Below are 26,230 nucleotides of genomic sequence, written 5' to 3'. Positions count from 1 at the left end.
GAGGTAAGCTGGGCATGAAGAGAAGGCATTAAGAAAATGATTCTGGGGTTTCCCTGGTGGCGCAGTGGTTAAGAATTTGCCTGCCAATGCAGGCGACGAGGGTTCAAGCCCTGGTCCGGGAGGTTCCCGCACGCCGCTGGGCAATGAAGCCCGTGCACCACAACTACTGGGCCTGCGCTCTGGAGCCCGCGAGCCACAACTACGGAAGCCCGAGTGCCTAGAGCCCATGCTCCGTAACAAGAGAAGGCACCGCAATGAGAAGCCAACGCACCGCAACGAAGAGTAGCCACCGCTCTCCGCAACTGGAGAAAGCACGCACGCAGCAAGGAAGAGCCAACACAGCCAAAAATAAATAAATAAAATAAATTCATTAAAAAAAAAATGATTCTGCAAAGCTTTCTGAGTCGAAGGGAATGGCTAGCCTGGAGTTCACAAACAACACTTGTAATCTGGGGTGAGGGAGAATCTCCACTGTCCCTTCTCCTATCTAGAGGCCACAGCCCACCAGATGTCGTTATCTTTATGGAAGGGTACAGAGCGAGGCTCCAAGGATGAGACATTAGTCAAGGGAAACAAAAGGGAAATTTGGAAGGTAATTCAAGGCTGTTTTAATGTTAGACATCCCTCCATTAAATATCAACACATTCAACCTCATTGGCTGAGAAGGCTGCTCTCCTTCTATTCCTACTTACCTTGGAGTGATCTTAAGAATTATGACTCAGGGAACTTTGTTATAATCCCGCCTTGGGAGAGTCTGTGCAAGAGAAGTTTTCTTGAACTCTATTGGAAACATCAATGAGGATCTATTCTTATGTTGTCTTCAAGGTAGGCCTGTCATAGACACAGAGGTCAAATTTTTAGTGATGTTACTATGAAAATAGCAATGGAAAACACACACACACACACACACACAGGAATTATTATTATTATTATTTTTGTAATAGGCATTAATTGTCCTGAGATTCATTAATTTAGTCATTGATATCTATTGTCTAATTCCTATGTACAAATAGCAGTGTTACAAAGTCTACGAGGACTTAGAAATTTGAAGACATTTTAGCCCTATTTTTTTTTTTTTTTGAACATCTTTATTGGAGCATAATTGCTTTACAATGTTGTGTTAATTTCTGCTGTATAACAAAGTGAATCAGCTGTATGTATACATATATCCCCATATCCCCTCCCTCTTGCATTGCCCTCCCACCCTCCCTATCCCTAGCCCTATTTTTTTTTTTAATTTATTTATTTTTGGCCGCATTGGGTCTTCGTTGCTGCACGCGGGCTTTCTCTAGTTGCAGCGAGCAGGGGCTACTCTTCATTGCAGTGCGAGGGCTTCTCATTGCGGTGGCTTCTCTTGTTGCGGAGCACAGGCTCTAGGCGCGCGGGCTTCAGTAGTTATGGCACGCGGGCTCTAGAGCTCAGGCTCAGTAGCTGTGGCCCACGGGCTTAGTTGCTCCGCGGCATGTGGGATCTCCCCGGACCAGGGCTTGAACCCCTGTCTCCTGCATTGGCAGGCAGATTCTTAACCACTGCGCCACTAGAGAAGCCCCAATCCCTATTTTTTTTAAAGACTGGCTTATAAATAAAAACTTAGTAATTTAAAACATATTTTTAAACTTCACCCACCAAAGATCTTCATCTGAACCTTTAAACAGCAGTTGAGATTCTGGGCTGATATGATCCTACAGTTCAAAACTTTAGATACTGGAGGGGACTTTGCCGTCTATACAACTCCTTCATTTTAAGGCTCAGTTAGCTGAGAGGTGGCTTGAATAAGGATCCTGTACAAACGAGTGGCAGAATATCCAGTACTGGAGCTGAAGTTGGCTAACTTCATGTAGGTTCATTCGGAGACACTAAAATGCACGTATCACCACCTCTGGGCTCCGCCTGAAGGTGAAAACAAGACCAATGTTGTCTGGTACCTGCGGGGGATATCTGTGTCATCCTTGGCCTTCCGCATATTTCTAAGTAGGGCTGCAAAGGTGAGCAAAATCCAACACAGGGCTTTCTCTCCTGGAACTCGCGGTTTAGTCTTTCTGTCTTCAAGAAGTTTGCAGTATTTTGAGGAAGCCAAAACACACCCCCACAAACCTGCGGAACGTGGCCTGTGGGAAAGTGTTCTTTTAAATAGGATGAGGTGCACAATGAGAGAGGAGCACTTTCGGAAGTCGGGATCCGCAGCACACACAAGATCAGTGATTAACATCATTTTCTGTCCAGGCCAGGAAACCCACTCTGTGCTCCAGGTCAGGTCAAGATGCCCCCAGAGAGAAGGAAGCCTCCACCTCACGATGTAGTGCCAGCTTTGAGATTGTAAAGTCCGCGGGGTTAGAGCAGCCGGCCTTCGGTGCGCCAGCTAGTGGGTGGGGGTCTTGGCGGCGGCGGTGCACCCAGTGTGTCCACAGCCCATGCCAGCTCACTGCAGGGAGGCTGGCGCCGGCCTGGAACCCTCGCCGCTCCGGCTCTGCGCATGCGCTCCGCAGGCGGCCGCGTCCGGCTTGCCTCGCGAGACCGCAGCTCCAGCCCGCGTGGTGGCGCCTTGCTCCTCGCCGGTGGTCGCCACCTGCCCGCGAAGCTTCTGTCCGTCCCCACCGCTGCCCGACTTGGCTGGAGTTGGGGTTCTGAGCGACTGCCCCCTACAGCCGTACAGCCCCGCGCCGCCATCCCTGGTCCGGGATCCCTTCTCCGCTCCTCTCCGCTCCCACGATGGAAAAAGTTGGCGCCGGCGGCGGCTCCCAGCCGGGCTGAGCGCGCTCCTCGCCTGCACGGGGCTCTGGGTTCTCCAGGTACTGGGTGCCTGCGGCGGCGGCTCCTGCTGGGTCCCTCGGGCCTAGGGTCCCCACCCCCAGGGGACTTCCGTCCCTCACCAAGGCCAAGAGGCCGGGCTCCTGCCACTCCTTTGCCTCGCTCCGTGCGCTCCCTAATCTGAGGGGAACAGGGCGAGGGCACGGACTGCGACCCCCGAGAGCCGGAGCGCAGGACCGGTACCCAGGCGAAGCCACCCGCCTGGAGCTGGAGAGCTAAGGCTAGTCAGTATCGAATTGGCTCTCGACAGGGAGACTCCAAACGCGTCTTAAGACTTGGTGCACTCTTGTGGCCACGACAGCAGCCCGAAGAGAGGAGAGGTGAAGGGTGGAAAGGGTTAAAGGCGATCTCTTGGAGAATGTGAGTAGATGGGGCTTCTAAACTCTGGAGTTGCTGCATACTTAGAGCCTTTGAGACCATCTTCTACAGAAGTGATAGTACCTTCTGCAAGAACTACCTCCATCCCACCCAATCCCCATGTTCCTTTCCAAAGCCCAACCCTGACAGAAACTTCACAGTGAGCGGACAGTGTGACCTGTCTCCCTGCTCACAGGGGTGTGAAGACCAGGCAAAGAATTGGGAGCAACAAGGTGTCAGGGCTATGGAGATGAAAGAGTTAAATTTCAACAGGCTGTCATTCCTTCCAGGGACTTTACTTGCTAGGCTTTCTTGTGGGCTTAAGTTAGACCAAAAACTCTCCTGTTTGTAGGGTAATTTAGATGAGAATTCCCACCCCTTCTGCCTTCTTCCCTCAGAGGGGAGGAGAATGCCAGTGGACAGTGTGCCCTTAGAGATTCCCTTTTTGCGGGAACTCACCACAGGCTTTACAGGGAGGGAACTCTGTGGCATCTTCTTGTCGCATGGAGGGTGTGGTCAGACTGTCCAGCCTGAGCATGAGCCACTGTTCCCTGGTGTGATCGCTCCTAGGAAAAGATATCCCAGTGACAACAACCCCCTCTTGTCCCATTGCCTCACCTCCTGTAATGAAGAGAACAAAATCATAGTCTTTCTCCCTGCTTTAATGGAAGGAGGAAAGGGATTGCTGTATTCCTGCAGGCTGAAACTGGGGAGAGAGGCATGAGTAGGCTTGGGCTAGACACAGAGCAGGTGGAAGCCAGTAATCTTTGATCTTTTCCGGGGAGGTTTTATGTTTTTGAGAAAATTCTTCATCTTTTCAACCTGAAAGAACGGTTACATTTTAAGGTGATCCTAGAAATTTTAACTTCTTGAGAAAAAAAAAAATCTTGGATGCAATAGTTAAAGACTATTTTAAAGTGTTCTGCAGGCATTGAGAACATTAATACCAAATAAAGGTATCCTTCATGGTGTTTTCAGTTGTCACATAATTGCCAGAAACATTCCCAGAGGGATGCCACTTTTAGTTGTGACTCATTGTCAGCTGGTAATGAAATTTGTGAACACTTTAGAAGTTTTTATGAATCCCTTTGGTGTCCAGGCACAGATTGCATGAACACAAATCATAATAGCAGTTCTTACACCATCAGTTAATTTTGCCTGCTTTTGAACTTCAAGTAAATATGTACTATTTTGGATCTGGCCTCTTTTGCTCAACATTATGTTTGTGAGATTCATATGCAGCTGTCCTTTTAGCAAGCAAGTATTGCTTGCTAAAGAGTAACATAATCCTATGAATATCTTAGTTTGGTTTTAACTTGGTTTTAACTTGTTGGTGTGGTACAACAGAAATAAAATGTCAAACATATTTTATCAGACTCCTACTGTGTACCCAGGCTCTGTGCTGGGCACTAGGGAGACATAGATGACAAAGTTAGGGAAGCTGTTTCCCAAGGGTTATCAGTCTAATATGAGAGTCTTATTAACCCAAGACCATTATATTGTGACAAATGTTGCAGAACATATGTGTAAGAGTGATAGGAACACAGAGCTGACTGGGGGTCACATTCTCTAGGGCATTGTCATTGTCACAGAGGAGGCAAATATCTGCTAGTTCTTGAAGGATGAGTAACAGCTCAGCCAAGTAGAAATTTGAGATGGAAACTTGGAGGTTGTTATAGGAAGATCTGTCTCAGTTTGGCTCTGTCAGCCAGACTTGAGATGTGGTCTCTGAATCCAGATTCCTTCTCTGTCATAGTGAGATGTTCTGCGCTACTCAGCCTCACGGGCTTCTGGGTGAGATCTAAGGAGTTGTTGTTATGATACATTTCTCATGCTAAGAGTGCTGTTTATGTTACCAAACGCAAGTCCGTGTGCCCGACGCACAGAGGCCAAACGATACCAAGACATCGGAGTTTGGAAGAGAGAAAGTTTTATTGCAGGGCCTTGCAAGGAGACAGGTGTCACATGCCTTAAAAACCCCGAACTCCCCGAAAGCTTTCAGCAAAGCCCTTTTATAAGAAAGGTGAGGGAGGGGTGTGGTTAAGTTGTTGCAAACTTCTTCGTGTCAGATCCTTTGTTCTTGAGGTCAGGTCGCGGTCAGGTCACGATGTTCTTGTAAATTTCCACCAAACAAATGTTATTCTCTGTTCTGACAAGAAAGGGCAAGGTCCCAAGGCACAACTTTCACCCTCCGAGGCCCTGGCTCTGCGGGGGCTGGTTACCCTGCCCGGGAGCATTCATCCAGCACCCAGTCTGCGTCCTCCCGCCAGTGCCCAGGCCCAGCTGGGGAGGCAGATCTCAGCTGGTGGCATCCTCCTGGACAGGTCCCTAGACTCTACCCAGCCATCATCACTGAGGGAGCCAGGCCCCCAGGACCCAGCCTCCTCAGGCTGCCCAAACGGCAGGGGCCAGGTCCCAGGGACTGAGACCCATGCAGACTGCCGCTGCCATTAGGTTGCAGAGGCGGGGATGGGGGAGAGGTTCACTGCCACTTTAAGGCCTGAGCCTGGACTGTGGGCAGCCTTGGCGAGGGCTCTGGAGCCCTGAAGTACACAGCCCCAGCCTGTTCCCCAGGCCCCCCCAGCACACCCGCTGGCCTGAGGCTGGAAGGCCTGGAGGGCCCCGGGGAGAAGGCTGCGATGTGCCTCTTACCTAACTGTCCCCTGCTGGAGGACAACCACCCACCCGACCTTTGGCCTAACCTGGGCCTTCCACCTGCAGCGCTAGTGGTCTGCTAGTAATGGTTGCCTGGTAATGGTAGCGCCAGCGGGCCTGCTAAGGGCTCTGCACCGCACCTTTTCTATCTCACTGTCGTGGTTGCCCAGTAACAGTCACGCGGTAAAGGCTGCCTGCCAATAGCTGCACGCCCACCCCGTCCCTATTACATATAGAGATGGCAATCATCAGTAACTATAAATAGATTCATCAATACTTATTGAACACAACCCATGTGCCAGGAACTCCTCTGATGATGGTATCAGGAATGGAAGACGTAGCTCTCCCACCATGGGAGAGCTATTTTTATGTTATGTTACGTTATGCATATGTTATGCTTTTTTTTTTTAATTGGGGTATAGTTGTTTTACAATGTTGTGTTAGTTTCTACTGTACAGCGAAGTGGAGTTCCCTACAATATACAGCAGGTTCTCATTAGTTATCTATTTTATGCATATTAGTGTACATATGTCAATCCCAAGCTCCCAATTCATCCCACCTCCTCCCCTTTATGTTATGCTTTTTACAAGATGCCTTGAAAACTGGTAGTTTGTGTGAGGAGTAGCTGCAAAAGTGAGGAAACCACCGAGGAAGGGTGGTGAATATAGAACTTGTCAGCCTCAAAAATAAAGTAGCCAGTTATTTTACCAGCAAAATGGGTTTACTTGGGAATAGCAGAGAATTGCAATTCGTGACAGGCAAGCTATGATGAATTATAGGCAAATCCAAATAGACAAAGGGAAGGTCAGCTTTTATGAGGGTTTAGGAGGAACTTGGGGAGCGTTGTTTTAGATAAAAGTTCATTGGAGAGGAACAAGAATTTGAGGTTGTGACAGTTTCTTATTGGCTGCAAGTGGTGGCTAATGCATTGTTGCTGAGGCAGGGAGATGCTTAAAAGTAAGAGATGAAATTTCCATGTGAAAAATGTCCTTTGTACTAGAAGAAAAGTAGTATTCTTATCATCATGAATAAGAAGTTGAGACTGAGAGAATTTTACACAAAGAATTAATTCTATCCAAACAGACCTTGTTAAAATAATTTTTATTGTTCTTCTTCCTGCTGGTTATGCAGGCAGCCACGAGTGGTACATGCATGAGAGCTTTCCCTTCAGGGATTCCTGACTCCATTTTAAATGAAGTTTTCTATTATTTATTTTCACATTTCCCTATTTTGGTCAAGATCTTTCCTCGAAAGCATGGCTGATCAAGAGTCAGGTTGTCCCTATTTAGTGGTTTTTGTCACTTTGGTACCAGGAAGGACCTTTCGTGGTTGTCATGTTTCATGTCAGAGGGAAAGCGCATAGCAATTGGAAACCATTGAAGCCACATTTGAGTAACAAGGAGGGGCATGAGGAAGAACTCTCAGGGATTTCCCATCTAAAGTCTATATCCCATCTAGGTTGTAAGCATTAGAGATCATCTTGAAGCACTGAGCTAGTGTCACCCTATTGGGTATGTCGTTTCTAAAGGTTTGACAGGCAACAGGTACAGAGCTTAAAAATAACTATGCAAAAACAGTAATTATGCAAAGCAGAGTTAAAAGTAATTTAAGTCCAGTTTGTATGATGTTAGCCAGCTAAACAGATCAAAAGACCATAGAGTATCAGGGGGAATTTGTTATGATCAGTGCACTTGTTCCCTGATCGTGTGTAATTGAATTTCTGCCTCTCCAGAGGTATTTATCCAGTGCAACAGGTGGTATTTTCTATCATACAAATACCTCCTTGTTCAGCAAGTAGATAATTAAGGGCCATGCCATTGTCTAAAACTACTTTATCCAAAGAGTCACGTGATCATTTTTGGCCTGCTACTGCTTTGGCCGTGGAATTGTCTTGCTCTCCTAATGTTAGGGAGAAATTTTGGATCATGTGTTCATTGGCACTTATTCTGATCTTAAGGAGAAAGGCTATTCCTGTGGAGGCAAACCTGGAGTCATGTATGCCCATGGGTAATTCCTGTTTAAGGTGGCCATGGAGGCTTAATGGGGTGGACTGTGGGAGGCTTCAAAAGTCTTACTTTGTAGCTGATGTCAAGGGGATACTGGGTGAAATTAGCAGTAACACTTGTGACAAGTGAAAAAATTTGTTACAGGATGGACTAAATCGTCACCATTGTCAAGAATTGATTGAAATTTCTGGTGGCAAGCCCAACAATTAGGTAAGTTTCCCCCTTTTGTAATAGATGGAGAAATGCAGATAAGGGTGTTTCTTTCCAAGAAAAAGAGGGAGAGGATAAGATAAGAAGTAACTGTGGGAAAAAGGTATACAGGTCTGGTCCTGACACCTTGAGAAAGCTGTCTCCTTCAGCTGTCTTCTACTTCAATTCCTGCAGGTGAATTTCATTCGGAAGTCTCCAGCGCTTGTATCGGACTAGATGTCAGGTGGAGCCTTCTTTAGCTATAAGATGTGCACCTAAGGCTTGCGTCTCTGAAGTTTGGCTGCCATCTGGGTAAAGTGAGGAGGACCTGGTATAGTCCCTTCCAAGGAAATTTAAGGGCAGTCTTTGTTCTTACTGATTCCAAATCAAAAGGGTGGGAGAAAATTGGAAACAGTTTAGAGAGATTTCTAGTCTGATATTTGAGGAAACCAGAAGAGTTTAGTATCCAGTCCAACTTACAGGTGTATAACAGAGCCTTAAAGACAATTAATAGGATAAGAACCTAATATCTACAAAGATGCAAAACTAATTTCTCTCTCCATAATTATCCCCCTTTTTATCAAAGATGATCATAGTAAAACTAATTTGTTTACATTGAAATGGCCTGATTATTTACATTAATGCGGCAAGAATAATGATTGACCATATAAGCTCTTTTTAAGGTTACTTTGCTGGAACTTTACAAGCAAGGTACTAGGCTGATTTTCCCCAGCACTTCCTTAAAATTGTTTGGTCATATCTGAGTCTTTGTATATCTCTCTCCAATATGACATTCTAGTCAAATTCTTGGTATTTTAGCCAGTATTTCTGATTGTGTCCTGTTACAAGGAGAACAGGTTCTTATTGAACTCATGCAAACGACTATACTGCCATAAAAATAAGAATACTCAATGAGAGTTTCCAAATTCTGGAGCGATCAGGCAGAGAGAAAAAGTAAATGCTTCATTTTTGTTTACAAGGTACATTTTATCAAATTGCTGTGAATCATAGATAGCCTAAGAGAAAAAGTTTCCTTAAATATGGAAAACTAAAATGTTAAAAAATTCAGCAGTGTTTCAAATAAAAAAGTCATATTATAAGTATTCTCTTCAGTTCATTTAGTCCCATACAATTACTTCTTGTTGGTCTTGATCTTTTTTTTTTTTAAGATTTATTTTTAATTAATTATTTATTTATTTTGGTTGCACCGGGTCTTAGTTGCAACACGCAGGATCTTCGTTGTGCCATGTGGGATCTTTTAGTTGTGGCATGCGGGATCTAGTTCCCCAATCAGGGATTGAACACGGGCCCCCTGCATTGGGAGCGCTGAGTCTTACCCACTGAACCACCAGGGAAGTCCCGGTCTTCATCTTTTGTTAGAAGTTTTGCGAAGCCATCAGTTTCTTCATTAGAGTTCTGTAAATTCTTACCTAGTTCAGTGGTATGATCTGAAAATTTATCAGAAACCTGTATTCCTCCGTACTTGTCAGAGTCCTTTCCATGAATCTCTTTGAAGATGACACAGTTTTGCAGGAACACTTTTGTAATGTTGTTTTAATATAATTTTGAGGGTGAAACTAACCAGCATGGATTCCTACTGCTTATCAGGAAAATTCTGGCTGGTTTTCCTGTTTTTAAATTTAGCATTGTATCATAAGCATACTCTGCAATGTTACAAATAAGTTGGTCATTTCAAAACAAACCTGCAATGGATATATTTGTGTCTATTACTTGTTTATTCCTTGCATTATTTTTTATGTGAAAATTACAAGAAATATGCACACTGGGTCAAAGAGTGTGAATTCTGTATGTCATTGTGCTTTCCTGAAAAGTAGTAACAATTTATGCTGCGGCCTGCAATGTATGAAAGTGCTAATTTTATTACATCTTTATTTACATGGTTGATATTATCAGTGACAAATATTTCTACTATCTTCCTGGGTGAAAAACAGTACTTTCATGTTTTAATTTTCACTTCTCTGATTACTAGTGAGAATAACATTGTTCCCTTATTTTGTTTAAGGGAAATCCCCTATTTAGTTGGGATTTCCAACTGATTTTTCTGTTCACAAGGCAGGAAGGTAAAATAGGCATGCATAAACTGTAGAATGTGCTTCTTAACAGGGTTACAAATCCAAAATCGCTACATCTATTTGAGCAGAGAGGGAAAATTGATGAAGTTGTGATGTGGGGCAGGGGATTCAAGAGGTATAGATTCAATAAAGGTTTTCAATCCTGAGATTTTTTTTTTTTTTTTTTTTTATTCTTCTTGGGAGGAAAGAAATGTGGAAGCATGCTGTATCTGCAAGTGCTCAATTCAGAGTGGCAGAATTACCAAGGAAAAGTTCTTTCTCTTATAGGTTCTGCCTCAATGTTCTCATTTCTTTTCTTACATACTTTCTTTTTCCCATCCTAGGAAACTAATTCTTGGCAACATTCTAATGGTCACTTTCTGATTAGTACCTTTTAGAACTGACAAGTTTTAGCCTGACATTTTCTTTCCTTCATTTCAAGGGTCTTAAGATCCAACCTTGTTTCTCCAAGATGATTTCTTGCCAGGGGGTGGCAGCCTGTTGCTTTCAAGAGAAGCAGGAAGAAGCTTTTGTGTGTAGAGGGCGGGGTGGGGGTGGAAGGAGTATGGTGGGTAAGAGATAACTGGAATTTGGGGGCAGATAAAAGCTGTTGAATCTACTTGATAGTAGGATCGATTTGGCAGTTTGCTTGAACAATTTTTAATGATGACTGATTTATACAAACATATTGCATAAGCTTTAGGATTACTCTTGGGAAGTTTTGGGGGGCACCCTGCAGAGAAAAACGTTTATTTGATATATTTTTTTTTCTGCTTCCAAACTCTCACAAAGAGATTTGATTTCATCAGAAAATACAGGCACTTGGCCCTCCCCGCTACCTCCCCAGGAGTCCACCACCCTGAGTCAGAGGATAAGTAGCAGTGGGGTAATCTCAAACTCCTCTTGCTAAGGTTAAGGTTTGCATTATGCTTGTGACCATTTCATCCATGTTTGTTTTAAATAGTGGGCCTGAGAGAAAAAGGAGGGTTTTTCCTTAATTCCTGGAGGAGAAGTAATTATGATCATTCTATTAAAAGTTTGGGTGAATCGGGGAAGCAGAACCCCCAGAGCTATAATGGTCCATACACTGGTTAGTGAGGTCTCTCAGTTTGTCTTTGCACCTCCAAATAGCTTTGCCTAAGCCATTCTTCAGGGAGGTAAGGAGCCGGAGAGCATGGAAAGAGCAGCAAATGATGATTAACTAAGCTGGGGTTCTCTCTTTTTTCTTTTTAAAGATTTTTTTGATGTGGACAGTTTTTAAAGTCTTTATTGAATTTGTTACAATATTGCTTCTTTTTTTTTATGATTTGGTTTTTTGGCCGAGAGGCGTGTGGGATCTTAGCTGTCCGACCAGGGATCGAACCCACACCACCTGCATTGGAAGGCGAAGTCTTAACTACTGGACCACCGGGGAAGTCCCTAAACTGGGGTTCTTGATCACAATCCATCACCAGTTGGCAGAGGGACTAGATGGGCACTTTCACGTCTCTCTGGCACCAGACTTTCAACTACAACAAGAGAGGACTGTGCTGGACAGTCTCCAGGGCCAACTCCTGCTCTAAAATTCTGTGAGGCTTCCATCTTTCCTGTCTTAAACTTCTTCAGGCAATCCAATCCCATCTTTTAAAATTAATATTTCCTTAAAATGGGCTTTGGATACATAACAGGTTGTATATTTTCTTTACATTTCCCTCACTGGGGACAGTAGCATATTTCTTACTTCTCTGTGAGTATTTTGCTCCACAGGAAGGTTCTCCTGGTGAGAAAGTTAGTGAGCTCAGAAGGTATTCTTGTCAACTTTTTGTGCTTCCTTTAGTTGGCTGAGAGAGCCCTCTGCATTGCCTGTTCAGGTCCATTAGATCGCTAAAGAGCAGTTCATTCATTCATTCAATCATTCATTATTCATATTCTCACAAATATTCAGTGAGATCTACTGAGTTGCAGGTACTCTGCCAGCTTCAGTAGTGCTTCCTAAGGACTGTTTGAGAGTCTACTACCTTTCTCTTGCCTAAAAACGAGTCTGTCTGCATGGGTGGAAGATCCTCAGAGTCTCAGAACTTCTCTAGAGGCAGGAGTTGCAAGTGAGGGAATAGCCAGTCCCTCCATAGAACCTTCCCTACAGGCTCCCACCCTTATGATTTAAATCATAAGGCACGCTGCTCTGAAGGTGAGTGGGACAATCCTGGGCAAAGGGAGCCTTTTTCTAATTTGTACAAAAGCATCTTACGGAATGTGGTGGCTCTGCTTCCAGGGTCTAAACATCTGAGATTTTATTCCTTCCCTCCCCCTTCTTGGATTCTTTCTCATATTCATCTTTAGATCTCCACTCCCACAAATGAGAGATTTTGACCCATGATGGACCCTTCCTTTTTTTTTTTTAATAAATAAATAAATTTATTTATTTTTGGCTGCATTGGGTCTTCGTTGTTGCGTGTGGGCTTTCTCTAGTTGCAGCGAGTGGGGGCTACTCTTCGTTTTGGTGGCTTCTCTTGTCATGGAGCACTGGCTCTAGGTGCGCGAACTCAGTAGTTGTGGCGCACAGGCTCAGTAGTTGTGGCTCGTGGGCTCTAGGTGCACGGACTCAGTAGTTGTGGCGCACGGGCTTAGTTGCTCTGCAGCATGTGGGATCTTCCCGGACCAGGGCTCGAACCCGTGTCCCCTGCATTGGCAGGCGAATTCTTAACCACTGCACCACCAGGGAAGCCCCATGGACCCTTCCTCTTTTAACACTTTTCCTTGGTAAAAAATGCTCAAAAATGCATTAAATTTTTATGAAGTACTTGGTTTATTATACTAATAAATCCTCTTTTGGTTTGTGAAAGATTTTTAGTAAACACAATGAGTTTATATAGAAATTAAGGTAGTTCTACATCTTTTAATTAGACAGACATATATGTAAAACGAAACAAATGTCTACTGGAATGGAAGAAGGATTGGGCTTGAAGGAGAGTTTCTCCTCAGTTATTTTCATAGGTTAATTTGCAGACTGTTGACTCACAGGGTCCTTTGTGGTAGCGCCTCCTCCTTAGAAAGAGGGAAGGTCTGTTTTTTTTGCTTCCTTCTCCCCCTGATATTAGTGATGTCACAGGCAAGGAAAGCAGTGTGCATCTTTCTAGGGAGAATGGAAGAGGCCTGTCCATTTCCCTGATATAGTCTTTCTTAACCATGGCTGCACATTAGAATTGCCCAGGTGCTTCACAAAGATCTCATATTTGGACTCCACTGCAGAGTAATAAATGGCAATTATAATCTCTGCGAGTGGAGTTTGGGCATCAGTGTTTCTTTAAAAGCTCCCCAGAACCCGTGCAGATAGATTGAGAACCAGTGGCCTGTGTTTTCCAAGAGTTTGACAATAGCACAGAGTAATTAAGGAGCATTGATGGGCCAAATTGAAGTTGTTCAGTTCTGTCTTTTGTCACAGACACACATGCTTGTGGCCCCTTTGGTAAGGGATATAGACAAGGAGTTTCACTGACAGACACAACACAGAGAGAACATAGATACGTATACAACCCTGATGGGAGACTCACACATCACAGACAGAGGCACATGCACACACACACCCATGGTCCATGGTTAGAGACTATGGCTCCTGACACACATATACACATGTATCCTGGTACAGAGGGACAATCCTAGAACTTCATGAAAAAGAACACAGGTGCAGACACATACCCACACACATTCATAACATAGACTCTGGATACATATCCAGAGAAACATGCACACAAGAAGAGGTAGACATAGAGTTTCATGGAGAGGCACACAGTTATACACAGAAAGAGACACATACACAAGAGTTCACGTGTATAGACGTAGCCAAGGATACACACAGAGACACAAAGAGACCTACATTCACAGAGATATGGAAGGCAACATAGAGGCCCATTTAGACACCCCGAAGTGAAGACACACATGCTCATAAAAGCACTCTCAGGCAATGTTAGGACATTTTGTGTGTAAGATCTTGAAGCATAGAAGTGCCTTTGCCTAGATCTGTTTCCAAGTGGGCGTGAAACATGCCAATTGTGTAGCCTCAGAGGAGTGAACACACTAGCTTTCAGTGGAAATAGATTCTGCTGAGAAGTTCTCCTTCGCAGGACCCTGCAATCTTGGGGAAGGAACAACAACAGCACAACAACAACGAGATGACCCCTGTGGGGTGCTGGCAGCTCTGGAGACTAGAACAAAAGATCCTGTAATAGTAATTCCTTACAGTGCACCAATTTCCCTCCCACCTTTGAACTCAAACTTATCACTTGTGGCAAACTTTACAGGTATAATGTCATTTGATCTTTAGAACAACTTAGTGGGCTAAGTTCTATTTTTTGCCTTCATTTTGTAGGTATGGAAACTCAGGCACAAAGAGGTTAGTAAAGTAACTTTCCCTGGGTCACTCAGCTAACAGGCTCAAATTCGTGTCTGACTTGAGGCTGTGCTCCTCACCACTCCTGACACTGCTACTTACTCCACTGAGAGGTAGTTGCAAGCTGACTGTTCTTACTCTTCCGCTGAGAAGACAGAGGGTCAGAGAGGCTAGGCACCTTAGCCAGGGCTCTTGAGGGATAAACTAAAGCTTTGAATCTGAGTGTCTGGTTCCTTGGTTTGAACTTGCCTTTACTACAGAGATGGACCTTTGGTTCATTCCTTAGGCTTTTTGTGAACTTGGTGGTGTGGAGTTGGTGATTCTGAGGGTAAGGACCCAGAACTATGAATGAACAGCAATGGCCATGCCACAACTTTACTAAGAGTCAGGATTTTATTCTCCTAAAAGACAGAGGGGTTGGAAGCCTTTTCTGTTTCTCTCTACAACTCTGTTTGCCTCTCTGAGAACTGGGCATCTTCTCTTTGTACTACACAGACCACTGGAATTTAAAAGCTCTTGAATTTGAATTTGTCCTGGCAGAGTGTCCAGAATGTGACCTGGCATCCCATCCCTTGGGGACAGATGACGTTGACTTTGGGAGGATCTATTTTCTGTGCACGTGTGTCTCACTGGAATGACACTCACTGGATAGGCAGCATCTTGGTCATAGTGTCCCATTGTGGGATCCCCTCCAGACTTCTCCCTAGCACTCCGTCATGGAGAGGACTGTGCCTCAGGGTATGCATATGATGTCCCCTGTCCATCAACAGTCAATCAACGGTTTATCGAGCATTTATCATATGCTTTTCTGTCATGGTTACAAAGTGGGTGTTCCTGTACTCAAGGGGTTTATGATTTAATTGAAGAGAAAATTAAACTGATCAACTGATTAGTTGATCAGTTAACAGTTAAACCAGAGGATAGAGATTGGAAGTGGGATGATTGAGTCTGACCCGGAGCTAACTCCCCTCACCCCCCTGAACACACACATGTAATGCTTTAAAAATGTGTTTAAATGAGTTGGCAATATTTAAAGGTCAAAATATTTCACATAAAAAATTTGGATTCCTAGGTTCTGTTGAAAAAAAAAAATTAGATCTGGCAACTCTGAGCCTTGGTACCACATAGAAATCATTGGCTAGAGCTGAGTAGCAGCTGCCCTTGAGATAAGACATGTGCTATTCCATTCCCCACTCTCTTTATAGTCTTTAAATCTGGCCCTCTTTTATTCATTAAGATGATCTGCCTGAATCCTGCATCTACCTCATTCACTGTCATGCATAGGCATCAATTACTATCAAAGTTCAGTGATAAATATCTTAGAAAGTTGAGGAGGGAAAGTCATTGAGGGCTGGGGCAGTCAAGGAAGACTTCATGAAGGAAGTGGTAACTAAGCTGGACTAAAAAAAGTTAGAACTTACGGAAGGGGATGGAGAACTGGAATGTACTTGTGTGTAAGATGCATGAAAAGAGGGACAAAAGGTGAATATAAAGTTAAATCCTGAATGGATGAAAAGCCTAAATAGGAAAAGCAAAATTTTTGGACATTAGGAAGAAAATACAGGAGACTATTTTATCAGAACTGGGGAGAATTTATTTTAGTGACATAAAAAACTCAAGCCACAAAGGAAAACATTCAGAGGTTTGACTTCACTAAATTTTAAAAAAAGCACAAAAAAACCTCTGTTTATCTAAAAATGCAGAAAACAAAGTCAAAAGGCAAGCTGAAGATAGGAAGAATATTTGCAATGCATAAAATAGAGGATAAATATCCAAAATTCATTAAATAAAAACTACCACAAATCAACAAGACAAACAACTCAATGGAAAAATATGTATAAATCATATGAACATTCCATTGACAGAAAGGAAACACAATAGCCAATAGATAATGAAAAGATGCTCTACCTCAAACATTTTATCTGGGAAATGAAAACTAAAACAATCATGATATATCATTTCATAAATATCACATTGGCACAAATTTTTAAATGTGACAATTCCAACGGGTTGGTCAGGATGCTGAAAACTGGCACCTTTACGTACTGATTATAGAAGAGGGACTTGGTATAAAAGCTGTGGAGAATATGGCTTATGTTAAGTTGTTAAAATGTATAACAACAACAGCATGAAGGACTAAGGAAGAAATGGAGGCTTACTGTTCCAAGGTTCTTATGTTATACATGAAGGGGTATAATATTATTTGAAGATAGACTGTGATAAGTTAAAGGTGCATGTTTTAAGCCCAGAGCAACCACTAACAAAACAGAACAAGAATGTATAATTAAGGAGCCAGAGAATGAACTTATTTACAAAACAGAAGTAGAGTCACAGATTTAGAAAGCAAACTTATGGTTACCAGGGTATAAGGTGGGGGAGGGATAAATTGGGAGATTGAGATTGACATATACGCACTAGTATATATAAAATAGATAACTAATAAGAACCTACTGTGTAGCACAGGGAACTCTACTCAATACTCTGTAATGGCCTATGTGGGAAAAGAATCTAAAAAAGGAGTGGATATACGTATATGTATAACTGATTCACTTTGTTCTGTGCCTGAAGCTAACACAACATTGTAAATCAACTATACTCCAATAAAAGTTTAAAAAAAAAAGGAGCTAAAGTGGAGCTAGAATGAAATAATGTTCTTTTAATCCAGAATGAGGCAAGAAAAAGGGACTAAGGAAAGATGGGCTGCATAGAAAATAAAAAGCTAGATAGTAGATTTAAACATAACACTGTTGATAACCAAATGACCTAAAAACACAATTAAAAGTGAAGATTGTAAAACTGCATTTAAAAAGATCCAGTTATAGTGACTTTATAAGAAACACATAAATAGAAAGACACAGAGAGGTTTAATGAAAAGGACTAAAAATACATTTAAAGTATATTTAATACAATGAATAATCATGAGCGAGCTAGAGTAGCTGTGCAATATCAGAAAAAATAGTCTTCATAATAAGGAAGATTTGCAGGTGTAAAGAAGAAAATTTCATGATGAAAGGGTTAATTCATCAAAAAACATAACAATCCTAAATGTGTAAGCACAACAACATAGTTTCAAAATGCATAAAGCAAAATCTGGCATTACTGAAAGGAGAAATACATAAACCTATAATTATGATTGGATATTTCAAAACATTACTCGAAAATTTGATTTAATAATTGCCACGGAAAAACAGTAATGATGTAGAAGACTTGAATAGCACCATTAACCAGCTCGAGCTAATTGATGTTTATAGAGCACAGCACTCAATAAGAGCAAGAAACCATCCTTTCACATGGGACATTCAAGACGGACCACATACTGAGCCATAAAACAATTTTCAGTAAATTATGAAGATTGAACTCACACAGAGTATGTTCTGTGACCACAACAGAAGCAAATTAGAAACCAATAACAGGAAGATATCTTGGAAATCCATGAAACTTGGAATTAAATAACATACTTCTAAATAATTAACAGATCCAAGAGGAAATCACAAGGGAAAATAGTTCTAACTGAATGAAAATGAAACAAAACTTCAAAATTGTGGCATGCAGCTGAAGCAGTGATTGTGGGAAATATATATATATTTATATAAATATATATATATTTATATATATAAATAAATATATATATATATAATTTATAAGAATTATATCACAGTGTTAACCTTCAGGCCCAGGGGATTAGATTACAGGGCAATTACAATGTATGCCTTGAAACTTCCCATAGTTTTCAGTTTTCCACAAAGACCTTTCATTATCTTAACATTCAGAGAAAATGATATTAATAAAAAAACTGAGATTCAAAGATATTTTGTAACTTTCCCAGTCTCAAACAGCTGATCACGGAGTGGGTCATTTCAGATTTGAATCCAACTGTGTCTCAGTTAGAAAACCCACGTCCTTATCACTATGTTGTGCTGTTTCCCTGTAATAATCTCTGGGCAAACCCTTGTCTTAGTTAAGCACACCCATAGTACACAGTTCTTTTTGTCTTGGAGCACTCCAATATGTTATCTCTTGTCCATCCACAATGAGTGGGGCAAGTGAAAGAAAACTGAGAGTAAAACTCTTCTGTCTTAGGACTAGTATTCATGTTCCACATCTTCTGGACGTTTGTGAACATTTTAGTACTTCTGGATGTGTGAGCCTCAACTGATACTTATCAATAAAACCCATCCAAGTTAACATGCCTGTATTAGAAGAGTTCAGAGTGTGGATATATGAACTTCACTGAATCTTTCAGTAGAAACCACGTTGCTGTGATGGCAGAGACCAAGAGGAAAGATCTACCAAGTTTATTTGAGGAGGTCCTTGGAGTTGCCCTCGTTCTCACTCTTCCTATAACCTGGTTATTCAACTATTTACTGGATTTAGTAAGATACCCTGGTATCTTTTCCTATTTGCTTAAGTTGGTTTTTGTTACTCCAGATCAAAAGAACCCAATATTCCTAATTAAGCTCACTCAGATATTAAATAGCTATTGGGGATTTAAATACAGACTGGTTGAACTCCAGGACAAGCAACTGTTTATATTCATGTTCAAATGGAGTAGGTGATAACTGATGTCCAACAATAAATTGTAATCTATACACACTTGTTTTGAAGAATAAAATCGACATTTGTGTAACGTTTCCCTTATTCATGTTTGATTGATTTAAATGCTTTCTTTTTCCTAGATCACATTTAGCTTATTTTTAATGAAAAAAAAAAAAGAAACATGTTACTTATGCAGGAATGTTTCCTGCTCTCCTTCCCCACTCTCCAAATGCACATTTCCTGGTTCAAAAATCTTTCTGGAGTTTTCTTGACAAGATTTCCAGTTTTCAGAAGTTTTCTAGTAAGATCAAAGTACAGATAACAGGACAAGAAGGCAATGTGCTGTTTCCTCACTCCTCCCTCATAAGGAATGGAGTTGGTTCTCACGCCCAAATAGTTCTGCGGTTTGGTGTTCAGAGGTGACTGACAACAGTGGGCTTTTTTTATACATTCCAGAATCTCATGTTACTCTGGAAATTCAAACAGCAGATCCCAGCTCGCCTGCAAACATCTGCTGTTCATTGATAGCACTGCCAGTCTCTTATTTCAGCTCTTCACTCAGTTGTGAAAGCACCTGTGTAGCTGCCTTCCTGAAGTTGTTTATTCTGAAATGGCATGCTAGAGGCATAGGCCGAATAGAGTAAGTTTGCTGAAAGCTACAAGTTAATTTGATGGTTTTCCTGCTCTTGAATGAACTTTCTGATGCCTTCACTTTGTCACAGTCTGAAGCATGTCAGTTCGTTACATTTGGGAAAATACATATTAATGTGTTCAGTAAATAACTTGGGAAGAAATGTGTTTATCTCATTCCACCAGAAGCTGATAGGCATGCATTTCCTAATCTGAATAATTTACTTAGAGGAGGGTGATTATGATCATACACCTTGGATTGCTGGATTGCATTTGTCACAGGTACTTTTGCATTGCTTCCTGGAGAAGTGATTATTTTTAGTACATTCATACCCTTTGCCTTATTCAATTAGTAGCTCCTTGAATTATTGATTTCATAGTTTAATTTGCCGTGGTGTCATCAAGGCCAGCTTCATGGGCATGCCACCTGTGCAGTTACTTAGAAGGGCCCCATGCTGCTTTAATACCCTGCAGTTGCTGTTTTGAAATTCCTAATACACTTTGAAATTCTTAATACACTTTGAACTCTGATTTTCATTTTGCATTGGGCCCCACAGATAGGTATCCTGTCCTGGGTGTCATCAAGCTGCAGGGACATGGGGGTGGGCTAGTCAGAGTCGAGTAATGAAGTGAGCACAGAGCTTGGTAACTGGGTAGCTGTATGACCTGCAGCAAGTTTGATCCTTGGTTTTCTCAATAGGAAAGAAAGAAAGAAAATAACTACCCCTACTTGCTCCCAAATTCTTGTGATACTTAAAATGAAATGATGCTTGTGAAGATACAGTGTAAGCTTTCGTGAATAATATGTATATATTAGTATTATCCATTCATTTACTTTTTCTTAGACCTGAAGTCAAGCTATGACTATGGAACAAGTTGATTAACATTTAAGTCCCAGGTGGCTGGGAAACACCTGTTATAGGGCACATTGTTTCTTCCCAGCATACCTGCTAGAAATTTTCCCTTACTAAAAGCTTTTAATATGTATATTCTTTAGCACTTGGGCCATGCAATGAATTATCGTTTTAGTTCAATTCTACTCCTTGGCCGTACAGTACACCACGTGACATCCTAAAAAAACTATTAAATGCCAGACTGCAACTGAATAAGAATCTTAAGAGGAACTCAGGATCTTGCATTTGTTTTGTTTTGCTTGGTTTTGTTTTAGGTGGAAAGAACATCAACTTTGGTATCAGATAGACTTGGCTCTGCCCATTTTGCTGTGAAAATAAGTGAGAACTTTCAGAATTGTTGTGAGGCTGCAAAATCACTCTTTAAAGTGACTAGTTCCATAGATTCTCAAAATGTGGCAACTATTATTATTTATTTTTGTCTTTTATTGTGTACTCTTGTTTCATGAATGGTGTGTGTGTGTGTGTGTGTGTGTGTGTGTGTGTGTGTGTGTGTATCCACAACTGGATTGTAAAGTCTTTGAGGTCATAAACAGTGGTTTACGTTTCTTTTTAATCCCCTACAGCTTCTAGTATAGTGCTGAGCATTTAACAAATAAGTTCATAAAAACCATTTTTTGATTGATTTTTTTTGACAGAACTGAAATTAAAAATCAACTCAGCTTTGTCAAATGCATTTATAAACACCAAAATTGCATTCTGGCAGACTAACCACAGATTTCAATAAGATCCTAAGAGCATTTGCTCATCTGTGTCTAGGCTACAGAGACATTTTTTAATAATCAGTCTGTGAAGCCCATCAGTTTAGAAATTCCATTTGGAGAACTGATAAATTGTCCTGAGTCATTCCAGGCTATCCTGGACTTCAAGAAGCAAGTTGTGCGTAAGTTTTGAGGACGGTGCCTGTATATCATTTCTGAAAGGACTAATGCATATGCCATGTTTTACAAACTGGAGATACTGAGGGAGTATGGTAGAAAGTGTCAGGAGAGTGTGTCTGAGCACAGAGAACAGGACTGTGACACAGCTGGGGAACCAGAAGTCATTCAATAGTATCAGAATAACAAGGAATGTGGCTGGGGAGTGACGATGTCTAATGGTCAGCACTGAACCTTACCTTTCTGGAAATCCCAAAGAAGAATGCTTTGGCCTTAGTTCAGGTTCACTGGATTTGGGGAGGAGAGTAAGGGGAAAGGATGAAAATACACAAGTGTTTTGTGCTTTAAGCCTGAACTTATCTTAGGAGTAGAGCAGAACTGAACCTGTAGATGGGAGGCCAGTGGCCTCAATGGCAGTGCATGAGATGTGTTCTTCAAGAGATGAAGAACAAGGGAGGTCAGGCAGAGGGGCTGGACTCCTGTCCCCACTGAGCTTACTGCACTACTGGATGAGCTCCCCTGCTGTTATCTCCACTGAGACGGGAAGCAGGCAGAAGTCAGGGCAGACTGGAGGCTCATAGGCATGTTTTATGTCATTTTTAAAATAGCACACACAGTGTTTGTGCCAGATAGATCCTAGGGTAGCCTCATGATTTCTGTCCCCTAATATTCATGTCCTGTGTACTCTCTTCCCCTTGAGCATGAGCATGAATTGTAATTTGCTTCTAGCCAGTAGAACATGCCAAAGTGACAAGGGATTTTGCAGATGTATTTAAGGATCCAAATCAGTTGATTTTTATTTAAACAGAGTGATTTATTCTGATCTATCCTGGGTGGGTCTGGAGTGAAAGCCCTTAAAAGAGAAACTGGGTCCTTCCCTAGGTGAGAAGCTGTCCTCATGGGTTTGACAAAGTAAGTGATCATGTTGGAGAAGCCCATGTGGCGAAGAGGTGGTCAGCCTTGAAGATCTGAGGCAAGCTTCCAGCCAAAGCCAGTAAAAAGCTGGCTTATACAGTTGCAAGGAAATGAATCTGAGTGAGCAGATTTTTCCCCAGTTAATCCTGCACATGAGAATTCAGCCTTGCTGATGTCTCTCCTGAAGCCTTATGAGACTCTGAGCAGACGACCCAAATAAGCCATGCTCAGACTCCTGACCCACCAACACTGTGACATAATATGTGTGTGTTGTTTTAAGATACTAAATTTGTGGTAGTTTGTTATGTAAAGACAGAATACTAAGGCAGTGTTTTAAATAGCAATACAATCAGGCAGGAGTCACTCCAGGTCTTTGTTTTCATTTTATTTTGCTTTATTTTTTTCTGGCTTTATTGAGGTATAATTGACCAAGTAAAATTGTATATATTTAAGGTGTACGACATGATGATTTGATATACATGTACATTGTGAAATGATTACCACAATCAAGCTAATTATCAGCTTATCCATCAACTCTCATAGTTACCTTTGTGTGTGTGTGTGTTTGTGTGTGTGTGTGTGATTAGAACACTTAAGATTTACTCTCTTAGGACATTTCAAGTATACAATACAGTACTATTAACTATAGTCATCGTACTGTATATTACATCCCCCAAACCTATTCATCTTAGAAGTGATAGTCTGTACCATTTGGCCAACATCTCCCCATTTTCCCTGCTCTCTGCCCCCTGGAAACCACAGTTCTACTTTCAGTTTTATGAGTTCAACTATTTTAGATTCCACATATAAGTGAGATCATGTGTTATTTGTCTTTGTCTGGCTTATTTCACTTAGCATAATACCCTCCAGGTTCAACCATATTGTCACAAAGTGACATATATATCACATTTTCTATATCCATTCATCCATCGTTGGACATTTATGTTGTTTCTATGTCTTGGCTATTGTAAATAATGATGCAATGAACATGGGGGTACAGATATATATACCCAGAAGTGGGACTGCTGGGTCATATGGTATTTCTAGTTTTAATTTTTTGAGGAACCTCCATACTGTTTTCCATAATGGGTGTACCAATTTACATTCCCACCAACAATGTACAAGGATTTTCTTTTCTCTATAAATTAGCCAATACTTGTCTCTTATATTTTTGATAATAGCCATACTAACAGGTGTGAAGTAATATCTCATTGTGGTTTTGATTTTTATTTCCCTGATTAGTGATATTGAGCACCTTTTCATATACAAATTGGCCATTTGTATGTCTTCTTTGGAAAAATGTCTATTCAGGTCTTTTGCTCATTTTTAAATTGAGGGGTTCTTTTTGTTTTTTTTTTTTTGCTGGAGTAATATGAGTTCCTTATGTACCTTGGATACTAATGCCTTATCAAATATATAGTTTGCAAATATTTTCTCACATTCTGTAGATTATCTTTTCATTTTGTTCATTATTTTCTTTGTTGTGCATAAGCTTTTTAGTTTAATGTAGTTCTACTGTTTATTTTTATTTTGTTGCCTATGTTTTTGGTGTCATATCCAAAAAGTTGTGGCCAAGACCAATGTAAAGGTGCTTTTTCCCTATGTTTTCTTCTAGAAGTTTTATGGTTTTGGGTCTCACATGTAAGTCGTTAATCGATTTTCAAGTTAATTTTTGTGTATGGTGTGAAATAAAGGTCAAATTTCATTCTTTTGAATGTGGATATCTAGTTTTCCCAACACCATTTATTGATAAGACTATCCTTTCTCTATGTTATATTCTTGGTGCCCTTGCCAAATATTGGTTGACCATATATAGGTGGATTAATTTCTGGCATCTCTATTCTGTTCCATTGGTTTTTGTGTCTGTTTTAATGCCAGTACTATACTGTTTTGATTACTATAGTTTTGTAATATAGTTTGAAATCAGGCAGTATAATGCCACCCCCCTCAAGATTGCTTAGTCTATTCAGGGTCTTTTATGGTTCCATATGAATTTTAGAACGGTTTTTTTCTATTTTTGTTAAAAGTACCATTGGAATTTTGATAGGGATTGTATTGAATCTGTAGATTGCTTTCGGTAGTATGGACATTTTAGCAATATTAATTATTCCAATTTATATACACAAGATATTCCATTTATTTGTATTTTTTTCAATTTATTTCATCAAAGTCTTATAGTTTTCAGTGTACAGATTGTTTATCAACTTGGTTAAATTTATTCCTATTTTATTCTTTTTGAAACTATTGTAAATGGGATTGTTTTAATACAAGGACCTTGGGAGCTTCAACCCCTTTCTCCTGCTGATATTTACATGCCTGCTAGGCATGTACATTTGCAAACACTTAGTTGAAGCCTTTGGATGGCTACAGGGGTTTATTGTTGTGTCCTTCAGACATTAGAATTGTTCTTCCTCATTTTATTGCATATTCCATGACTCAGACTTTTTAATCTTTGGGATTTCCTCTGCAGAGGTAATGGGAAGTCAGAACGAGAAGAAAGCAAAGGTTGAGTTTGTATTTCCAATCATTAGCTATAAGGCACCCAAGTAATTTTGACTTGTGTGTCTTAGGTATGCATGGAGTTTGGGGAGGCAGAGAGTTGTGTGAAGGCGTATAGTTGTAAGAGATCAAAGCAAAAGTGGTCCAGTGCTCAGGCAAGCAAAGCAGCCTGAATTTTCAGGGAATCCAAATCAGAGGTCAAGGAATGAAGGTTCCAAAATCTTGGCAGACAATAAATAAAACCTAGACATCCGTCATCTGAACTCCTTGTTCAATTCAATTTAGAAGAAAGGTCTGTTTTTGCCTGGAATGTCTTTCCACCAGGGCAGTGGTGGTCCCAAGCATGAGACTGCTTGAGCCAGAGCTCTGATACGTGTTTGTTCCTGGCTGAGCAGGTCTGCTAACAGCTCATATTTAAACATATTTCTAGCTTAAGGAAGTTGCCTCCTTTTCCTGCTTACAAGGCTCAGGAAAATTACCTTTGTCAAGTAAATAATAGAATAACTGAATCTGATATGGACACAAACACAGAGAGTCACTGTGAAAGGGATGACTGCATGAGTGAATGTCTTCCTACTTACCGGAATTCAGTAAGGCTGATTTCCATTCAGCTTACTACCATCCATACCTTACTACCACATAACAATTTATCATTTTCTGAATCCAACAACACATAAAAAGGATCATACACGATGATCAAGTTGGATTCATTCCAGGGTCACAAAGATGGTTCTACATATGCAACTCAATCATTGTGATACACCACATCAACAAAAGAAAATACAAAAACCAAATGATCATCTCAATAGATGCAGAGAAAGCATTTGATAAAATTCAACATCTATTCATGATAAAAACTCTTGCCAAAGTGGGTATAGAGGGAACATATCTCAACATAATAAAAGCCATTTATGACAAACCCACAGCCAATATAATACTAAATGGTGGAAAGCTGAAACCCTTCCTGCTAAATTCTGGAACAAGACAAGGATGCCCACTCTCACCACTTCTATTTAACATAGTATTGGAAATCTTGGCCATAGCAATCAGACAAGATAAAGAAATAAAAGGTATACAAATCAGAAGTGAAGAGGTAAAATTGTCATTATATGCAGATGACATGATACTATATATAAAAAACCCTGAAGACTCCACACAAAGCTATTAGAACTGATAAATGAATTCAGCAAGGTAGCAGGATGCAAGATTAATATAGAGAAACATGTTTCATTTCTTAACAGTGAAATATCAGAAAGAGAAAGTAAAAAAAAGTCCCATTTAAAATCACATCCAAAAAAAACCCAAAAAAAACCTAGGAATAAACCTAATCAAGGAGGTGTAAGACTTATACACCAAGAACTATAAAACATTGATAAAGGAAACTGAAGATGATTCAAATAAATAGAAA

At 41.0% G+C, this 26,230-nt stretch overlaps 1 protein-coding gene across 10 annotated transcripts in view; it reads left to right on the top strand.

The window, feature by feature from the left end:
* Positions 1-1,531: 1,531 nt before the first annotated feature.
* Positions 1,532-26,230, top strand: part of LOC309636184 (uncharacterized protein) — a gene marked incomplete at its 5' end in the record, with an annotated part of 720,691 nt that continues 695,992 nt past the window's right edge. For 4 of the 10 annotated variants that reach the window (XM_082408527.1, XM_082408526.1, XM_082408528.1 and 1 more), the window contains one exon: positions 1,532-2,789. In XM_082408527.1, the coding sequence (XP_082264653.1) occupies positions 2,412-2,789 (378 nt within the window). The other 6 variants (XM_082408531.1, XM_082408530.1, XM_082408532.1 and 3 more) reach the window with 3 other exon arrangements.

Source organism: Balaenoptera borealis, assembly GCF_965194805.1.
Source record: "Balaenoptera borealis genome assembly, chromosome: 10".
NCBI classification, from domain to species: Eukaryota; Metazoa; Chordata; class Mammalia; order Artiodactyla; family Balaenopteridae; genus Balaenoptera; species Balaenoptera borealis.
The sequence above is the reverse complement of the archived record's forward strand: the minus strand, read 5'-3'. Positions and strand labels throughout refer to the sequence as shown.